The 14,698-nt window shown below is 44.3% G+C and overlaps 2 protein-coding genes across 3 annotated transcripts; both read left to right on the top strand.

Annotated features, from left to right (window-relative positions):
* The first annotated feature begins 1,050 nt into the window (after positions 1-1,050).
* On the top strand, positions 1,051-8,465 carry LOC101075503 (transforming growth factor beta-1-induced transcript 1 protein). Of its 2 annotated transcripts, XM_011603064.2 has the most exons (12): positions 1,051-1,351; positions 3,609-3,659; positions 4,211-4,359; positions 4,498-4,553; positions 4,970-5,106; positions 5,201-5,276; positions 5,892-5,976; positions 6,102-6,284; positions 6,371-6,544; positions 6,641-6,722; positions 7,085-7,233; positions 7,371-8,465. In XM_011603064.2, the coding sequence occupies exons 1-12, from the start codon at positions 1,339-1,341 to the stop codon at positions 7,635-7,637; spliced, it is 1,422 nt and encodes a 473-aa protein (XP_011601366.1). In that variant the 5' UTR covers positions 1,051-1,338; the 3' UTR covers positions 7,638-8,465. The 2 variants fall into 2 exon arrangements, with proteins under 2 accessions (XP_011601366.1, XP_011601371.1); XM_011603069.2 differs by lacking the exon at positions 3,609-3,659 and having other exon boundaries at positions 1,056-1,351.
* Positions 8,466-8,925: 460 nt separating this feature from the next.
* patl2 (PAT1 homolog 2) lies at positions 8,926-14,455 on the top strand. The gene is made up of 18 exons (XM_011603049.2): positions 8,926-9,083; positions 9,231-9,372; positions 9,796-10,067; positions 10,153-10,215; positions 10,293-10,346; positions 10,429-10,584; positions 10,995-11,069; positions 11,389-11,537; positions 11,854-11,928; positions 11,996-12,119; positions 12,189-12,306; positions 12,447-12,607; positions 12,675-12,817; positions 12,920-13,076; positions 13,154-13,282; positions 13,362-13,459; positions 13,522-13,662; positions 13,739-14,455. Exons 1-18 carry the CDS (start codon positions 9,060-9,062, stop codon positions 13,770-13,772), a joined length of 2,115 nt encoding a protein of 704 aa, XP_011601351.2. The 5' UTR covers positions 8,926-9,059; the 3' UTR covers positions 13,773-14,455.
* The last annotated feature ends 243 nt before the right edge of the window (positions 14,456-14,698 follow it).

Here is a 14,698-nt window from a genome sequence, read left to right as displayed (position 1 = left end):
CAAAAAGCAAGAATTCACTTCACCTGATCTTCATCACTCTTCATCATAGTACCTGGGCTATGCAGGCCAAAAAAACCCACAACACTTTTCCCACAGAATGATTCCAGATGTAAAAGTTGCAGTGATGATGGACTATTTAACTATTCCTGCCATAGTTATAACTAGTGATTATTTTGACAACCATGGTGGTGATATCAATAACAATGCTGAGGTTGGTCTGCAGGTTAACCTCAAAGCACATCTTTATTAGTTTGTTTGACAGAAACAAATGTTCTTGTTGTAATCACATGAAAGGATATTGGTATTAGGATATTTAGGTAGGATATTTAATGAGGATTTTTTGCACCTTCTGGCTACCCCTTCAATAAAAATAGTGGAACTAACGCGCGCGAACACACACACGGTCACTCTGTGTGTGAGTGTTTGTGTTTGTGTGTGTGTGTGCGTGCGTGTGAGTGTGTGTGTGTGTGTGCGCGCGCGCGCGTGTGTGTGTTTGGCAGCTTCAGACAGATCTGATGGTCCAGGTCTCGGCCTTCCTTCCTCACCGTGTCCACCTTGGACTCGGATCAAAGCTACTCTGGGACAATTACACAGTCACCTCTGACCTTCTGGATCAGTCCCATGTCTCCTTGATAAACGTGATGTTATTTCCACGTCCATTTGGCAGTTTGCTCTTTATTATTAGAAGAAAGGCTATGACAGGTATTGCATATAGATCATCGATGATTTAATTTATTTAGATGTGGGTTTTTTGTTTGTTTGTTTTTTAAACTCAAACTAAAATAGTCATCGGTTTGATTGCGTGTAGGGGCACCTCATTCAAAATAAAATAGTTCAAAGACAATGAGAATTTATTTATTTATATTTTAAAAATGAATATCCGACGACAACAACAATGATAATGACAACAACAACAACAACAACAACAATAATAATAATAATAATAATAATGATGATGATGATGATGATGATGATGATGATGATGATGATAATATCCTATCATCGTTAACGAGCGCCCCATCACGCTTCCAACTGCCTCATTTTCGCTCCCAAATATGGCTTCGGAATGTCCAGGATGACGTCGCTTGTCCGGGGAATGCGGTCTTTGTAACCACATTTATTTAACTACGCCTTCTGAGACATTACACAGGAAGAGAGTCGTGTATGGAAAAAACGGGACACCCTCCTCCTCTTCCTCTCCCCCTCCTCCTCCTCCTCCTCCTCTCTTGGCGGATAGCGGGATCCCAGAAGTTTTCGTGAGCGCGGACGCAGACTATTGTTTGATTCGGGATTTAGGAGCTTCCATCGGGACGCAGGGACACTCGCGTGGAGCCCATCATGGATGACCTGGGTGAGTATCGCCGCTGTTCTCCGTCTCTCCGAGATCTCCGAGAAGCGATCTGAGAGGACGGGGTGGTGCACTCACACAGAGGGAAGCAGACCTTGAATTATTTCGGTGGTGACAGCAGGAGTTTGATTTGCTTTTTTGTGAAAGCATGTTTTTTTTTTTTTAATTGGTTTCAATTGCAAAGAGAACGGGACTCGTTCATGTAGGGAAGGCTTCCTGCGCGCTGTGCAGATCCTCTGTAAACTCAGTTTAAATCATGCACTGAGGGGTTTCCTCTTCCAGGAAAGAGGATGCAGATAAGCCACATCATTTACAAGCGGGTGGTCTCTGTGTTAACAACATGAGCGTGACTGCGCTGCCTGTTTTTGTTTCTGCTGATGCAGACGTTTCTTCTCCTCGCACTCTCAGAGCAACCTTATGAGAATCGGACTTGTGTGATGGGGGATAACTGTGTCAGAAATAGCCCGGGGCCAGGCTGATCCTTGGGAAAGCCACAGAGTTCAGGGAAAATAGAACATTTTGCCTCAGTCTCTATTTTTCTTCTTCTTCCTGAGGTCCACTTCAGATTTGAGGCTTTTATGCTCAAGCCACACTGGGAGGAATGACTACATGTGGCCAAGCACATCTGGGCACATCTGGTTTGGATTGCACACTGGGAGACGTGAATGGCTGAGTGTTTGAGTCAGACGGTGCCCGTGTCCGAGCGCTTGGTTCTCGTCCTGCAGCCTCGCTCGTTTTCCTTTTGGGAAACCACTCGTTAATAAGCGCGTTGGCCAAGACAAACAAGTCGACAAGCAGCTCTAAATATGGTCATAATTCCCACTGAGAGATGTTTAACTCCTTATATGAGCAGTTTAGACTGCGTTGAAGAGGCACCACATGGGCCAAGTGCAGGAGATACTCAGCACATGAGTCATCGTGTGACCATGTTTATGTTTATCGGGTCACGACAGATGTCGGTTTACAACCGTGTGGTAATCTTTCACTTCATTTGACTGTTTGTGTTTCTTTGTTGGGCTTTAACGTCTAAATCAAATCTTTACTCTACATTGTATTGCTAGTCTTGTAGGGATCGAATATTTGTAGTTGCTCTCATAAACAAACATGCACACAAAAGTACTCCAGAGTCTTTCTAACCTTGGCTCATCTTAAACCAGAACCAGATCCTCTCCGGAGGCTGAGTCTTTAAGGTCGGAGTCGTAACCAAGCTGCAAACGACCCACAACATGCTGAGGAGTTTAGTCGGAAAAGCAGGACACAATGCAGACGAGAGAAGTCCTCGTCCTACGTAAACAGAATCAAGCAGAACTTGTGGTGTTCCCTGCTACAATTTTGACGCCAGACTCTGTGCATTTAACAGCAACACTTTTTCTTGTATTGAAACTCAACAAAACAGTTTTATTTATTTCATACAGTGATAAATTCTGGGACATTATCATTGAAGTGTTTTGCTATGAACACGTAACTGACCAGGGCTCCATCTCTCAGACGGGCTCCTTCGTGACACACTACTTTAGCAGGAAATTGCTGCTCTAATGCTAGCCTCTAACCTTTAGCTCAATTTATCATTGTGGCTTGGAGATCATTGGAAAACACACTGCATCTTTCCTGAGATTCTGAAAGATTCTGTGCACTGAAGTCGTAAAACATGCTGGTGATTTTAGCCAGAAACTCTGAAATCACTCCACCGGCAGCGGAACGTTCTGCATGCATGACACATGTCAACACAACTTCTTTTAGCTTCCTTTACAGTTTTGAGGGAACTAGCAGGATGATGTCATTGCTTTTGTTTCACTAAAAGGAAGTGATGCTGTGTTGCAAGTGATGAGTGGGTATAATTTCCAACATTCTTTGGGCTCTTGAACATTATTCAATATCCTGATTAAGACCAGATTTGTTGCAGAAAGCTCTTGCTTATCCGTCTGTGTGGTCTTCATTTGTCTTCTTACAAGCACTAAATGATGTCATGCAAAGGCCTGCTCGTGTGTGTGAGTGTGTTTGTGGGTGGGGGGGTATTGAATATCAGTTATAAAACACTCTTCCTCTTCTGCTTCCTTTCCATGTCAGCCAGCATGTCTTGGAATTGAGCGAGGAAGTGCTTGTCTGCTCCAGCGGCTGCACTCGTTCAACTGATCACTATTGATCGACGGCCGCTGGGTCGTGACTTACTGTTCTCTGCTCTGACCGGTCGCTGTCTGAGGTTACTCACAGCTCTGGGTGGATATTTTGTCAGTCACAGAGGCTGTCTGTGTCTTCTTAGGAATGCCTGAGACACCTAACTACCCTCTCAGTCCCCGCATTGTTGTGTTTGGTACGTAAGTGTCACTGCTTGTGTTGCATGCCTTGCATGTGTTTGATGCATTGTCCTTACACTGCCGTGCTTTTTAGCTCTTCGTCCATGTCTTCATTCATCCTTCTGTTTTGTAATTCATCATTAACCATCGTTCAAACGTCCAAACAGGGTTGGGTGAAATGGTCATATTATATGTCGCAGTATTCGGCGCAAACATCATATTGTTTCCCATCATAAGCTCTGAAGAATGCCCATAAGTCCAGCAAAGAGATCACAATATTTTGACCACACGAGGACGTCAACAATGTGGATTCAGTGACTCTTTGATGTTACAACATGAAGAAAACATATCATTTAGGGAAATTACATCATTTCACTGTCAAGCAAACCCAGGAAAAAAACATGCTTTGGTTAATCATATATACAGGACCAAGTGTCACATATTCATCTCAGTACTTTATACTATGATTACATTGCCCAGCCCTTAAATTGACTATATCAATAACAACTGATTTTGTTACATATTTTAGATTTATTGGTTCTTATTTTTTTCTGTTTCGTACGTCCAGACGCTCTCCTCGCTGATCTGGAGAACACGGGCTCTCCTCTAGCTCGGTGCCCTGTCCTGCTGACCTCTGACCCTCCGGAACTTTCTAATGCAGCCACAGAAGAGCCAGCTCCGACCCAGCCTCCTCCGCCTGCCTACACCCCACAGCAGGTAGAGCAGGAGAGCCTAGGAATGTCCTAATGACACTTCTGGATTAGAACCCTGCTCCAGTATTCCAGTCATTCCTTCATTAATTTCCATCAATTTTCCTTCTTTGTCACACAAGTTTTCCTGTTTTATCACTCTCAGACAGTTTCTGCTGCCATGAAAACTTCCCAGAATTCCAACCCAGACAAACTGTACAGGTTAGTATGTGGAGTTGATGGAGGATGCTGGGTTTCCTTAGATTAGGGTGCTTCACAGGCCAAACTGGCACCAGCATGGTCACAAGGGTGTGTTAGCACCATGAGAAGAGTGATGTTTAGTCCAGACATTTATATTTACAGCTGGAGCAGATAGGCTAAAAATAAAAAGGCTATCTCCGTGACATTCCTTATGTTCCTGTGTTGGCTCACTCCTGCTAACAAAAGTGAATCTGCATCAACACAAAGAGCGCCGACACCGTAGATGACTGAGATTTAGATGCAAATGATTATTCAGGGATTTTTACTCACTTTCCTGCAGGCTGATGCAAATGTTACTACCTGGTTCTGCAAATCTTAAAGAAGGAGCATGTTGGCATGTTGGCATCCCATCCAGCCCTCTTGTTTTATTCTTACAGTACGGTGTGTAAACCACGCTCCCCCCGCACGGCGGAGCCTCCTCCAGCCTTCTCCTCCTCCTCACTGCTGGGAGGAGGTCTGAATGAACTGGACCATCTGTTACAGGAGCTCAATGCCACTCAGTTTAATATCACAGGTGTGTATGCATGTGTGTGTGTGTGTGTGTGTGTGTGTGTGTGTGCGTGTGTGTGTGTGTGTGAAATCCTCTATCACGTTGTTTTTGTCTCCAGATGAAATCTTGGCACAGTTTCCTTTTAAGAATGAAGAAAAAGACAAGATCAAGGAGAAGACGTCGACCTCATCGGGGTAATTTAATATCAAATTCTAAATGTCTGTCTGGAAATACAGGAAAAATCTGTATCTAATTAGAAGATTTAATGTTCTGCTCCTGCCGGTGAGTGGACACAACAACAGAAGGGTGGAATAACAACATTACTGTAAATGTCAGTGCTGAATATTAAGAACACTGAAACTCTGTAACACGTCTGCAACTACCACTTAATTTGGAAACCAGTTAAAATAATCAGTCAACATCGATGAATTGAATAATAGTTGATGAATAATAGTTAGCACACATTTTCATAATTACCACAATTATCTGTTCATTATTTGTTCATTTAATACATTCTTTCTCCATTAAGTGTCAAATGTTTTGGAGGAAAAAAAAGATCTTCACAAAAGAGTAAAGTGATAATTTAAAAAAATAAAAAATTGGCACTTGAGCCTGTTTTCCGATAAACACCAGTTTTTTTATGGATTCTGTTTAAAAGTAGTGATAACCAAAACGTGTTTATAATAATGTCAATAACAGGTGGATTAGCACATGTGCGTAGCAAGAGGAGGTTTTCCTTTCATTCGTTAATCAGTTTTCTCCTTTTTAAGTGTTTAATTTTAAACAGTTGCATTTCTTTATTCTTTTAGTTCTGCTAAACCATCAGCAACATCAGCCACCCTGGAACTGGACAAACTGATGGCGTCCCTGTCAGATTTCAGGGTCCAGAGCACAGTAAGAGCTGCACAGACGCACCCGAACGGCCCTGCGTGTTTTCACCCTGACCAGCAGCTCTTTTCTAAGGTTGTGAGCAGCAACAAATCAAACTGGTGTAAATAGTGAGTCTCCTCCTCCCTCAGCCAGCGGTACCTGTCAGCCCCGTGGTGACAGCGCCGCAGCCACCCGCAGCTCCGGCGCAGCCATCGTCTGGCGGCTCACTGGACAGCATGCTGGGACTGCTCCAGTCTGACCTGAGCCGACAAGGCGTCCAGACGTCCTCCAAAGGAAACTGCTCGGCCTGCCAGAAACCAGTGGTAGGACAGGTGAGATATTGGAAAGCCTGCCTCGACCATAACTCAAAAACTGTGTGAATCTGACCTGCGGCGAACTGGTTTATTTCCTGGTGCAGGTGGTGACGGCTCTGGGAAAGGTGTGGCACCCGGAGCACTTTGTCTGCACCGAGTGTGAGGCAGAGTTAGGGAATCGCAACTTCTTTGAGAAGGACGGCCGGCCGTACTGCGAGTCGGACTACTTCACCCTCTTCTCCCCCCACTGCGCCCACTGCAACAAGCCCATTCTAAATGTGAGGAGCTGAGATCAAACGTGTCACAAAGCCTATTTGACATGAATAATACCTCAGTCCACCTTAAACAACCCAGATTCTCATTGCCCTTTGTAGAAAATGGTGACGGCTCTGGATAAGAACTGGCACCCGGAGTGTTTCTGCTGCATTAAGTGCAGTCGGGCGTTTGGAGACGAAGGTAATGAGCAGCACATCCTGTCTGGTGAACTTTGGCAAGTTCACGTATAATGCAACACACACGCGAGCACGCCTTTGTACTTCTATACTTGTGAGGACAATACAATCCCAATCATCCTTACTAATAATTCAATTTCCCCACGGGGATGAAGAAAATTCATCTTAATCTTAATACCCAAACCTCAACCTCGTCATGACCTTCACCTTCACAAATCCATGAAGTTGTCAGGAACGTTCAGAGCATCCCCACCTACCCACACACACACATCTAAAATCCACTTCATTATTAAAGAATGTGTTGGCTTGAACTTGCACCGAGAAAGAAAGGGGAAGTGTCAACGTGTGAGCGGGTCTCTCGCGCAGGATTCCATGACCGTGATGGCCAGCAGTACTGCCAGCAGTGCTTCCTCACTCTGTTCGCTTCCCGCTGTCAGGGCTGCAGTCAGCCCATTTTGGAGAACTACATCTCGGCTCTCAACGCCCTGTGGCACCCGCAGTGCTTCGTATGTAGGGTGAGTTCTTCTACCCAAGTAAAATCTTCTCGCTCGATGTTGCATGAGTGAGAAATCCATAGATGTGTCTGGACAGTCAGTCACATCAGGTTTTCCTTTTTTAGTCCAGTGAGGTTTGTGCTCCTCCCTTTTTGTAGGAGTGCTACACCCCCTTTGTCAACGGCAGCTTCTTCGAGCACGAAGGCAAACCTCTGTGCGAGGCCCACTACCACCAGTCCCGGGGGAGCGTGTGTCATGCCTGCCAGCAGCCAATCCTGGGCCGCTGCGTCACGGCCATGGGGGCCAAGTTCCACCCCCACCACTTTGTGTGTCATTTTTGCTTGAAACCCCTGAGCAAAGGCTGCTTCAAAGAGCAGGAGAACAAGCAATACTGCCACCCCTGCTTCCTCAAATTGTGTGGTTGAAGACAGATCAGGACATTTTGCCTTTTCTAATGCGGGGAGGAGGGTAGCCTCCTGGTTTTTTTAGTCTCCCAGGATCCGTTCATCCTTCTTTCATATTTTTACTTGCTTCAAACAAAAGCGTTCTCCATGTAGATGCAGACGGGAAACAATGCCAAAGCTTTTTGTCATCTATGTAAATCTGTTACTTACTGCATTCATTCAAATAGAATATTGAAACTTTTGCCAAAGATCGAGGAGACACAAATGTACCGCTACAGCGAAATACTGATGTGCAAACCCCTGTTAATCTATATTGTAGGTCTCTGTCACAAAGCTGTCATCATTTTAAATGTCTTTTTTTGCTTTTCAGAACCTTTCACTTCATTCCATTGTTCTGTGCAGTTTGTGTAAAACAATTCCAAAAATAAAACACATACATATTGTCATTTTAATGAATTAAGGACATAAAATGCCAGTTTTTTTCCTCACCATTACAACCAACATGGAAACCATTTAAAGTTTACACATCAGTAAAACACTTTGTTTTATGGTCGTTTAATATTTCTGAATACAACTGGATACATCATATTAGCACAGGTCGGGTATGGATTCATTTTCTAGTACCTCCTTCGTTTTTCAACTCGTTTTCTGGGCATATTAACCATGTTTTTGCTGCAGCGTCACTTATGTGTGAAGAATACAGGGACCTTAACTTAATGCAGGGAATGAGTAACTGTTCACCACAACAAGAATCATCACATAACAGGCGACTGCACGCAAATGTATAACAATCATGATACCATGTACAGGTGATTGATATGTTAAATGCCATTAAAACATTATTATTTATTTGTGGACTTTATTACTTTTCAATGGTCGTATCTATAGTGGTGATCTAAAGGCCTATGTCATACATCTTAATGTTATAGCTTTAGAAATTACCTAAAATCAACAATAGCAATATAAAGTGGAAGCAGTCATTACGGTGACCGTAAATCTACCGTCATTAAACTATTTTGCCTTCTTATTTGGTTGTTTGTCTTGCATTAACGTATTTTCTTACTTTCAGATTTACAGCTTAAGAAATTCCTAAATTGTTCAAGTAAGAGGGCACAGGTGCTTAATGCTTTATTCTGCTCCTTAACGCGTTATTTTATTTTAGATTTTTAATAAAGTTCAGCAAACTGACTACATAATAGAGCGTATGTTTTATATGGTAACCTGAAATACTATCTGCTACCACTGGGCGTCGCTGTTGATTCATCCAAACTGGATGCGGCGACAGAAAAGGAGGCTGGAGCTCACGAGACGCGTGCTGACTCGTGCACGCCCACGCGACTAACAGGTGAGCTTATTTAAAAGTTAATGAGCCTCGTACACAGGGATGAAAACGTGAAGGAAGCCACGGCCATTGTCGGCTCCGAGTGAGGGCAAAAATAGACAATGAGTGATTTAGACCAGCAACAAGTAAGTGGGTCATCTGTAGACTTTTGTGTGACTGGTGAGCGCGCTGCGACCCGGGCAGGTGTTTAATGTCGGGTATCGGCAGCTTCCATCAGAGGTTACCCTCGACTCGGTGACATGTAACCCGTCATCCATCCGTCCCTCCCGCAGGCTGAAAAGGGGTGTGCGTGGCCCGAGAACGGAGGCGAGTGGAGCGACGAAGATGGGGCCAATATGGACTGCGGGCTGCTGCAGGCCATGGCTGAGGAGGACGAGGAGATCAACGTGTACAACGAGGAGACCTTTGGGATGGGTGTGTTTAAAATAACCTTTTTTTTATATTTTGGTATGACGCGGCGACGCCCGCAGAATGCTGCACGTGTCGGTCAATGCAGAGTTGGCACCAATCATTTGGTAAATAAGGCTCATTTAAGATGAACTCTCACTGATCACTTGCAGGTCGGGCTTTTTTTTAAACACTAATTTAGCAGAAATCTAGCAGGTGTGTAAATCCTTTGGCCTTCCAGAAATCATCATGGAATCAAACCCTGACACCACATGGCAGCCAATTCCAGCCACTACTATCATCCACATGTTTATTTTGGGCAAACTGCTTTTGCCTCGACTGTTTGGTCCACTTTGAAGAGTGCAGTGTGAAAGTGACCGGAACCAACTGAAGCTGTGAGATTCTTTTACCTGAATTAGCGTCTACATACTGTTTGTCTTCCTGTCATAGACCTTGACGCACATGAAACCTCAGACAACTCCAGCTGTGGCCTTCTTCAGTTCGAGGAGCCACCGCCGCATCCTTCGCCAACACCCCCGGACCCTAAACCCTCGTCAAGCCACAGTTCCCCCTCCCCTCCCATGCAGAGACCACGGTATCTACCCTGCACTCCCACAGGTCAGTGTGGTCGAGGTAGGGGGCAGAGACGAGGATTGGGCAGGGGGCAGATGTTTGAGGACCCTGCTGTGATGAGGATGGTTCAGGGGCGCCCAAGCCTTAAGGTGATACAGGCTGGTTTATTGTGGGATGGCTGGGATTTGGTTGCTAAAGCAGTGTTAAACGTTGACCTTTTAAACCCCCTTCAAGGGTCTTGACAGTGCCATAGTGGACTGTGGGAAAGCCATGTTTTGGAATTCTTATGAAGAGGATGTAAGTGCTCGTTTAGCTGGATGTTTTTGTACCAACGTTCTGTGTGCAGCTACTGTTGAGGTTTTCTTGTCCCGTAGTTCATGGAGCCATTATCTAGGAAGACCACAAGAATCTCGGGATCGTTGCTTCAGGTTAAGAGGACAGGAAGCACATTAAAATCGGAATCAGCCCAGGCTTCTGAAATAATTATCCTGTTTGATTGTGGTTTTTTAGGATAGTGCTATAGTGTGTGTGATAGATGGTCACAGAGGTCAGCACATGACCTCCAACTTCCTGGAAATGCCGTATCCCATCTCTTCCTTCAGAGGGAGAAGGGATCACAGAGGGTATTACCCCAGAAGACAGTTCAGCCACAGAGGACCCCCTCAGGTTCACATATCTAAATACATACTTTGAATAACTCCTTTTAAAATAAGATGGATCAACCATTCAAAAGATGGCAACAGTAACTTAATCCATCAGTACTGCACAACAACCATTTAATCTAGAACAATAGAAAGTTCTTTATGCCTGTATTATAAACCCATACAGATCATCTGGTCTCCTGCCTCAGAGCTTCTTTATGAACTGATTGGATGCCAGATGTGAAGTTTAAGCACAAACACAATTTCAATAGTTTTTTGAGTGAAGGAGTTCTTCTAATGGGGCCATTGAACTTTAAATGGAAGTTGTACATGACTGAGAAATCTCACTCATAAACAGAAGAAAATGACCTTCTACTGTATGTTTGCAGAACTCTCTACCAGAAGTTCTCACTTAATCTGAGCTTTTTCCTCCAGATGCACATGCCAATGGGTCCAGGATCCCCGATCCTCTTACGCCAACCGTTAACACCGAGGCAGCATTACAGTCAGGTTTATTTACGCTGATCTCTTCTGATGCATCACTGCGTGTGAGGTCGTTAAAACTGACAAGAATCCTTTACATCGGGATCAGATTAGTCTTTATACAAACATCTGGCTGCAAAATATAACAATTGGACTAGAAATGGTTAACTACTGACTAATCTGAAGCTTCCCCAGCTTAACACTGAAGACTGAACATTTGTTCTCATCTAGTCAACTTTATTAACCTTATACTGGTTAAATACTGAAATAGAAAAATCTGAGTAATACTTTTGGTTTGGGAGCCGCTAAGACTGCAGTTAAATGTATTTGTCGTGTCTTTATTCAGACGGGGGGCTTCATGTTTCCCATGAACCCACGCCGCCCCTCCACTCCTCAATCTCTAACTCCCAAGATGATGCAACTTCGCTTCGGTGCCAACTCGCCCAGACCGTTCCCCTTCTACAGCCCCTCGTCAAACTCGGTGCAGGATTTCAGGTGTGTGAAGATATAGTGCGTCTCAGTTGAATGTTAGATTTGGGGCCAGTATTTATCTGCAAAGTTTAAATAGTGGGTGAATTTATGACCTGGTAGTCGTAATCATCCATCCATCCATCATGAACACAGAAGGCACTGTTCATCTCCCTGATGGTACGTTTCATACAGTCTCGTGACGTTAGCTTGGGCAAACAAATGAGACATTGCACAGGTAAGAATGAGCAGGTGGTAGGTTGCAAACACAGAATTTAAAGCCATAATGATTCGGAAGGGGTTTGCTTTTCTTCGCCCCTCATTTAACACATTTGAACTCCAGGTACCCAGGTCCCGTCACCCAGCTCCACCCCCAGCACAAGAGACTCCTCATTCAAAAACAGTGTATATTCCCAAGGTGGGTGTATCGGGCGGGATCATATCAAAGGTCTGGGCATGTTTACACAACCTTCTGCCATTAATAGAAAAGCTGAGGGCTGGGATCCTTACTGTAATCTGATGACAGCCAAAGAGAAGGACTGGATCACCAGGCTGCAGATGATTCAGCTGCAGAGCGAGCATCCGTACCTTGAGGACTATTATTACCAGGTGGGAGTCGGTGCTACACCTTCAGGCAAGGCAAACGCCAATGACCGATCATTCAATGGAATATTTTAGGAGTACTATCGGCGAATAGAGGCCAAGATGGCAGAAGAGGAGCTGGGCATCAGGGGCAAGAAGGAGCCACCTAAACTTACGACGCCGTACATCACAAAAACGGACTCCTACACGCCAGGTTTTCACTATCGCAACATTTCTACATTTAATAATTGGCAGGAATCCGTATTTTGGACCTTTCACTGTCAAGTGGTTGTGTAGAAATGTCACTCCGTGATCTTTCTTCAAGGACTAACTAGCATTGCTTGTTTGCTCTAGTGGTGCACATTGAAGGCTCCCTGGGTCAAGTCGCCGTGTCCACGTGTTATTCTCCTCGTCGTGCCATCGGTGCCGTTCACGCAGTTCAAGCTCACGGTCCTGTTGACGAGCAGAAGGATATTAGACAGCAGCGGTTAGAGGTCCTCAGCAAAATAGAAAAGGTATCAGCGGCTGACTGTTCTCGTACCTATTCTCCCAACATGCTGACCAATTTTGGCAAAATTGCAGTTGTTTATAGTTCTGCTGGAGGTTGAAGAGTCAGACAGGATGAAAACAACAGTTTTGTCTGAAATGGAAGAGAAAAGGTTGATGGAGGAGAAACAGAAAAAAGTAGATCACATCTACTCCCAGGTGCAGCACCACAATCCCCAGTGAGTCTCACCCCACCACTGTGGGTCAGAAAGACCTTTATCATACTCTTTAATCTGCTGGATTTATAATTTATGCTGAGTATTTTAATTGATTAAATCTAGGGCGACAGGGGAGGAGTTTCTTCCATTCCTGCTGGTCGCTAAAGGCAAAAGGTTGGTTGCCCGCCTGCTCCCCTTCCTGAAACGTGACGCTGCCCTCAATATCTTGAGGGTCATGACCTCTAATCTGCCTCTGTTGATGAGCAGGGATACGGAAGAGGTGACAGTCTGATCTGGTCTGACACTGGTCCTGAAGACATTGGCTTCTTTTAAATATTGTGTTGTCATCCTGCTCAGGCCCTTCCGCTGCTTTACTCTCCTCTGAGGAATGTAATCGGGGGCCTGTCGTTCAGTCAGTTAATCAGCGTCCTCAAAGATCTCTCTCTGACGTCTAACGAGTCTCTGACGCTGGCATGTCAGAACAAGGTCTGCTCCCCGACAGTGATGTCCGACACTGATGGCGACATGTGGAATGTGTCTGATTCTTCTTCCTCTAACCTTCCAGTTTGGACTCTCCTTACTCTATGCTCTCCTGTCACAAGGAGAGAAGCTCCTGTCCTCTGGAGTTCCTCTGGAGCCCAGCATCGGTGACTTTGAGACCTGGTATGTTCATGTTTGAAGCCCCTTTGTTTTTCAACATGATGACATTTGTCTCGCTGTTTTAGGACGGACAGCATCTTCCAGGTGGCAGGTCAGCTGTCCCAGTGTTCCCTGGTGGAGCCGCTGCTCCTGCCTTCCAACCTGCTCACGCTCTTCTGCCGCTACCTGGACAAACGCACCGTGCATCAGCTGAAGAACAACATGGAGTGAGTCTCCTGTCGGTTGTATGAAAGTTGAATTGGCTTGTTTATCCAAATATGATTACTGATTATCTTAATTTAGATCTGCGACTGGATTCCTGGCACTTCCATCCTAAGGTGGACAGAAGTTAATAGGACTTTGAGTTTAAGAGGTGATTGTGGTGAACAGGAGCAAAAGGAGGAAATGTCAAAAGGTGTTCATTATACCAGAATTCTGTAATATACCTCTACCTGTGTTCAATGTGTTTGTTTCTCTCCTCCCCTGACCCCTCACATTTTTGCACATTTAAACTGTTTCCCTTTTTATTTCCTTTATCTTTTTACTTTCCTCCCATTGGTCTCCAGTCCGTTAGTGAAGAAGTCCAAAATCATATTTTAACCTTCCAAATCATGCATTGCAACTGATGAGATTTACCTTAGATTTGGAGCCTTTGTCATCCCTCTGCTCCATATTCACACTTCACAATATATAGAACTGAAGTTTCACGCCCTGCAGTGTGCTGGATCAGATAAAATGGCCGGGTTGAGGATTGTATAGTAAATTATGATTGTACAGCTGAGCTTAGATGTTAAGAACCACGATTGCATTTGACATGGCATGGTTACATCCTAAACTGTGCATTTTGGGTTTTTGGAAAACGGGTGTTGTCTGTTAAATGCTATATTTGCTGTAATTTTCTATCTTAAGTGTTCAGTTGTGATTTTTATTTATTAATTTTGGAAACAGAACTTATTTAAACTGCACCCTTGTAGCGCACTTGCAGTACAAATAAATAAAAATAAAAAAAACTAAACATGAGACGGTTTTGATTGAGTAAATGGAAGTCTTGTAAACCGGATATTTTGAAATAACGGCAAGCTTGAGTCTTATCACACCTGAAAGAAATCCAATAAATGCTCTGAAAAGTGTTGTGTGATAAACTTACTGTAACAACTGTGGTGCATGTTCCACATCAGTGATATTTCTTTGTGCCGTTGATCTGTCACTAGCAAACTTCTCGGCAGTGAAACATCTTTGGAGTAAATGAGACGGATAAAACGA

Source organism: Takifugu rubripes, chromosome 1 (genome assembly GCF_901000725.2).
Source record: "Takifugu rubripes chromosome 1, fTakRub1.2, whole genome shotgun sequence".
Taxonomy (NCBI): Eukaryota; Metazoa; Chordata; class Actinopteri; order Tetraodontiformes; family Tetraodontidae; genus Takifugu; species Takifugu rubripes.
Note: the sequence above shows the minus strand (reverse complement) of the source record. Positions and strands in the feature narration are given on the sequence as shown.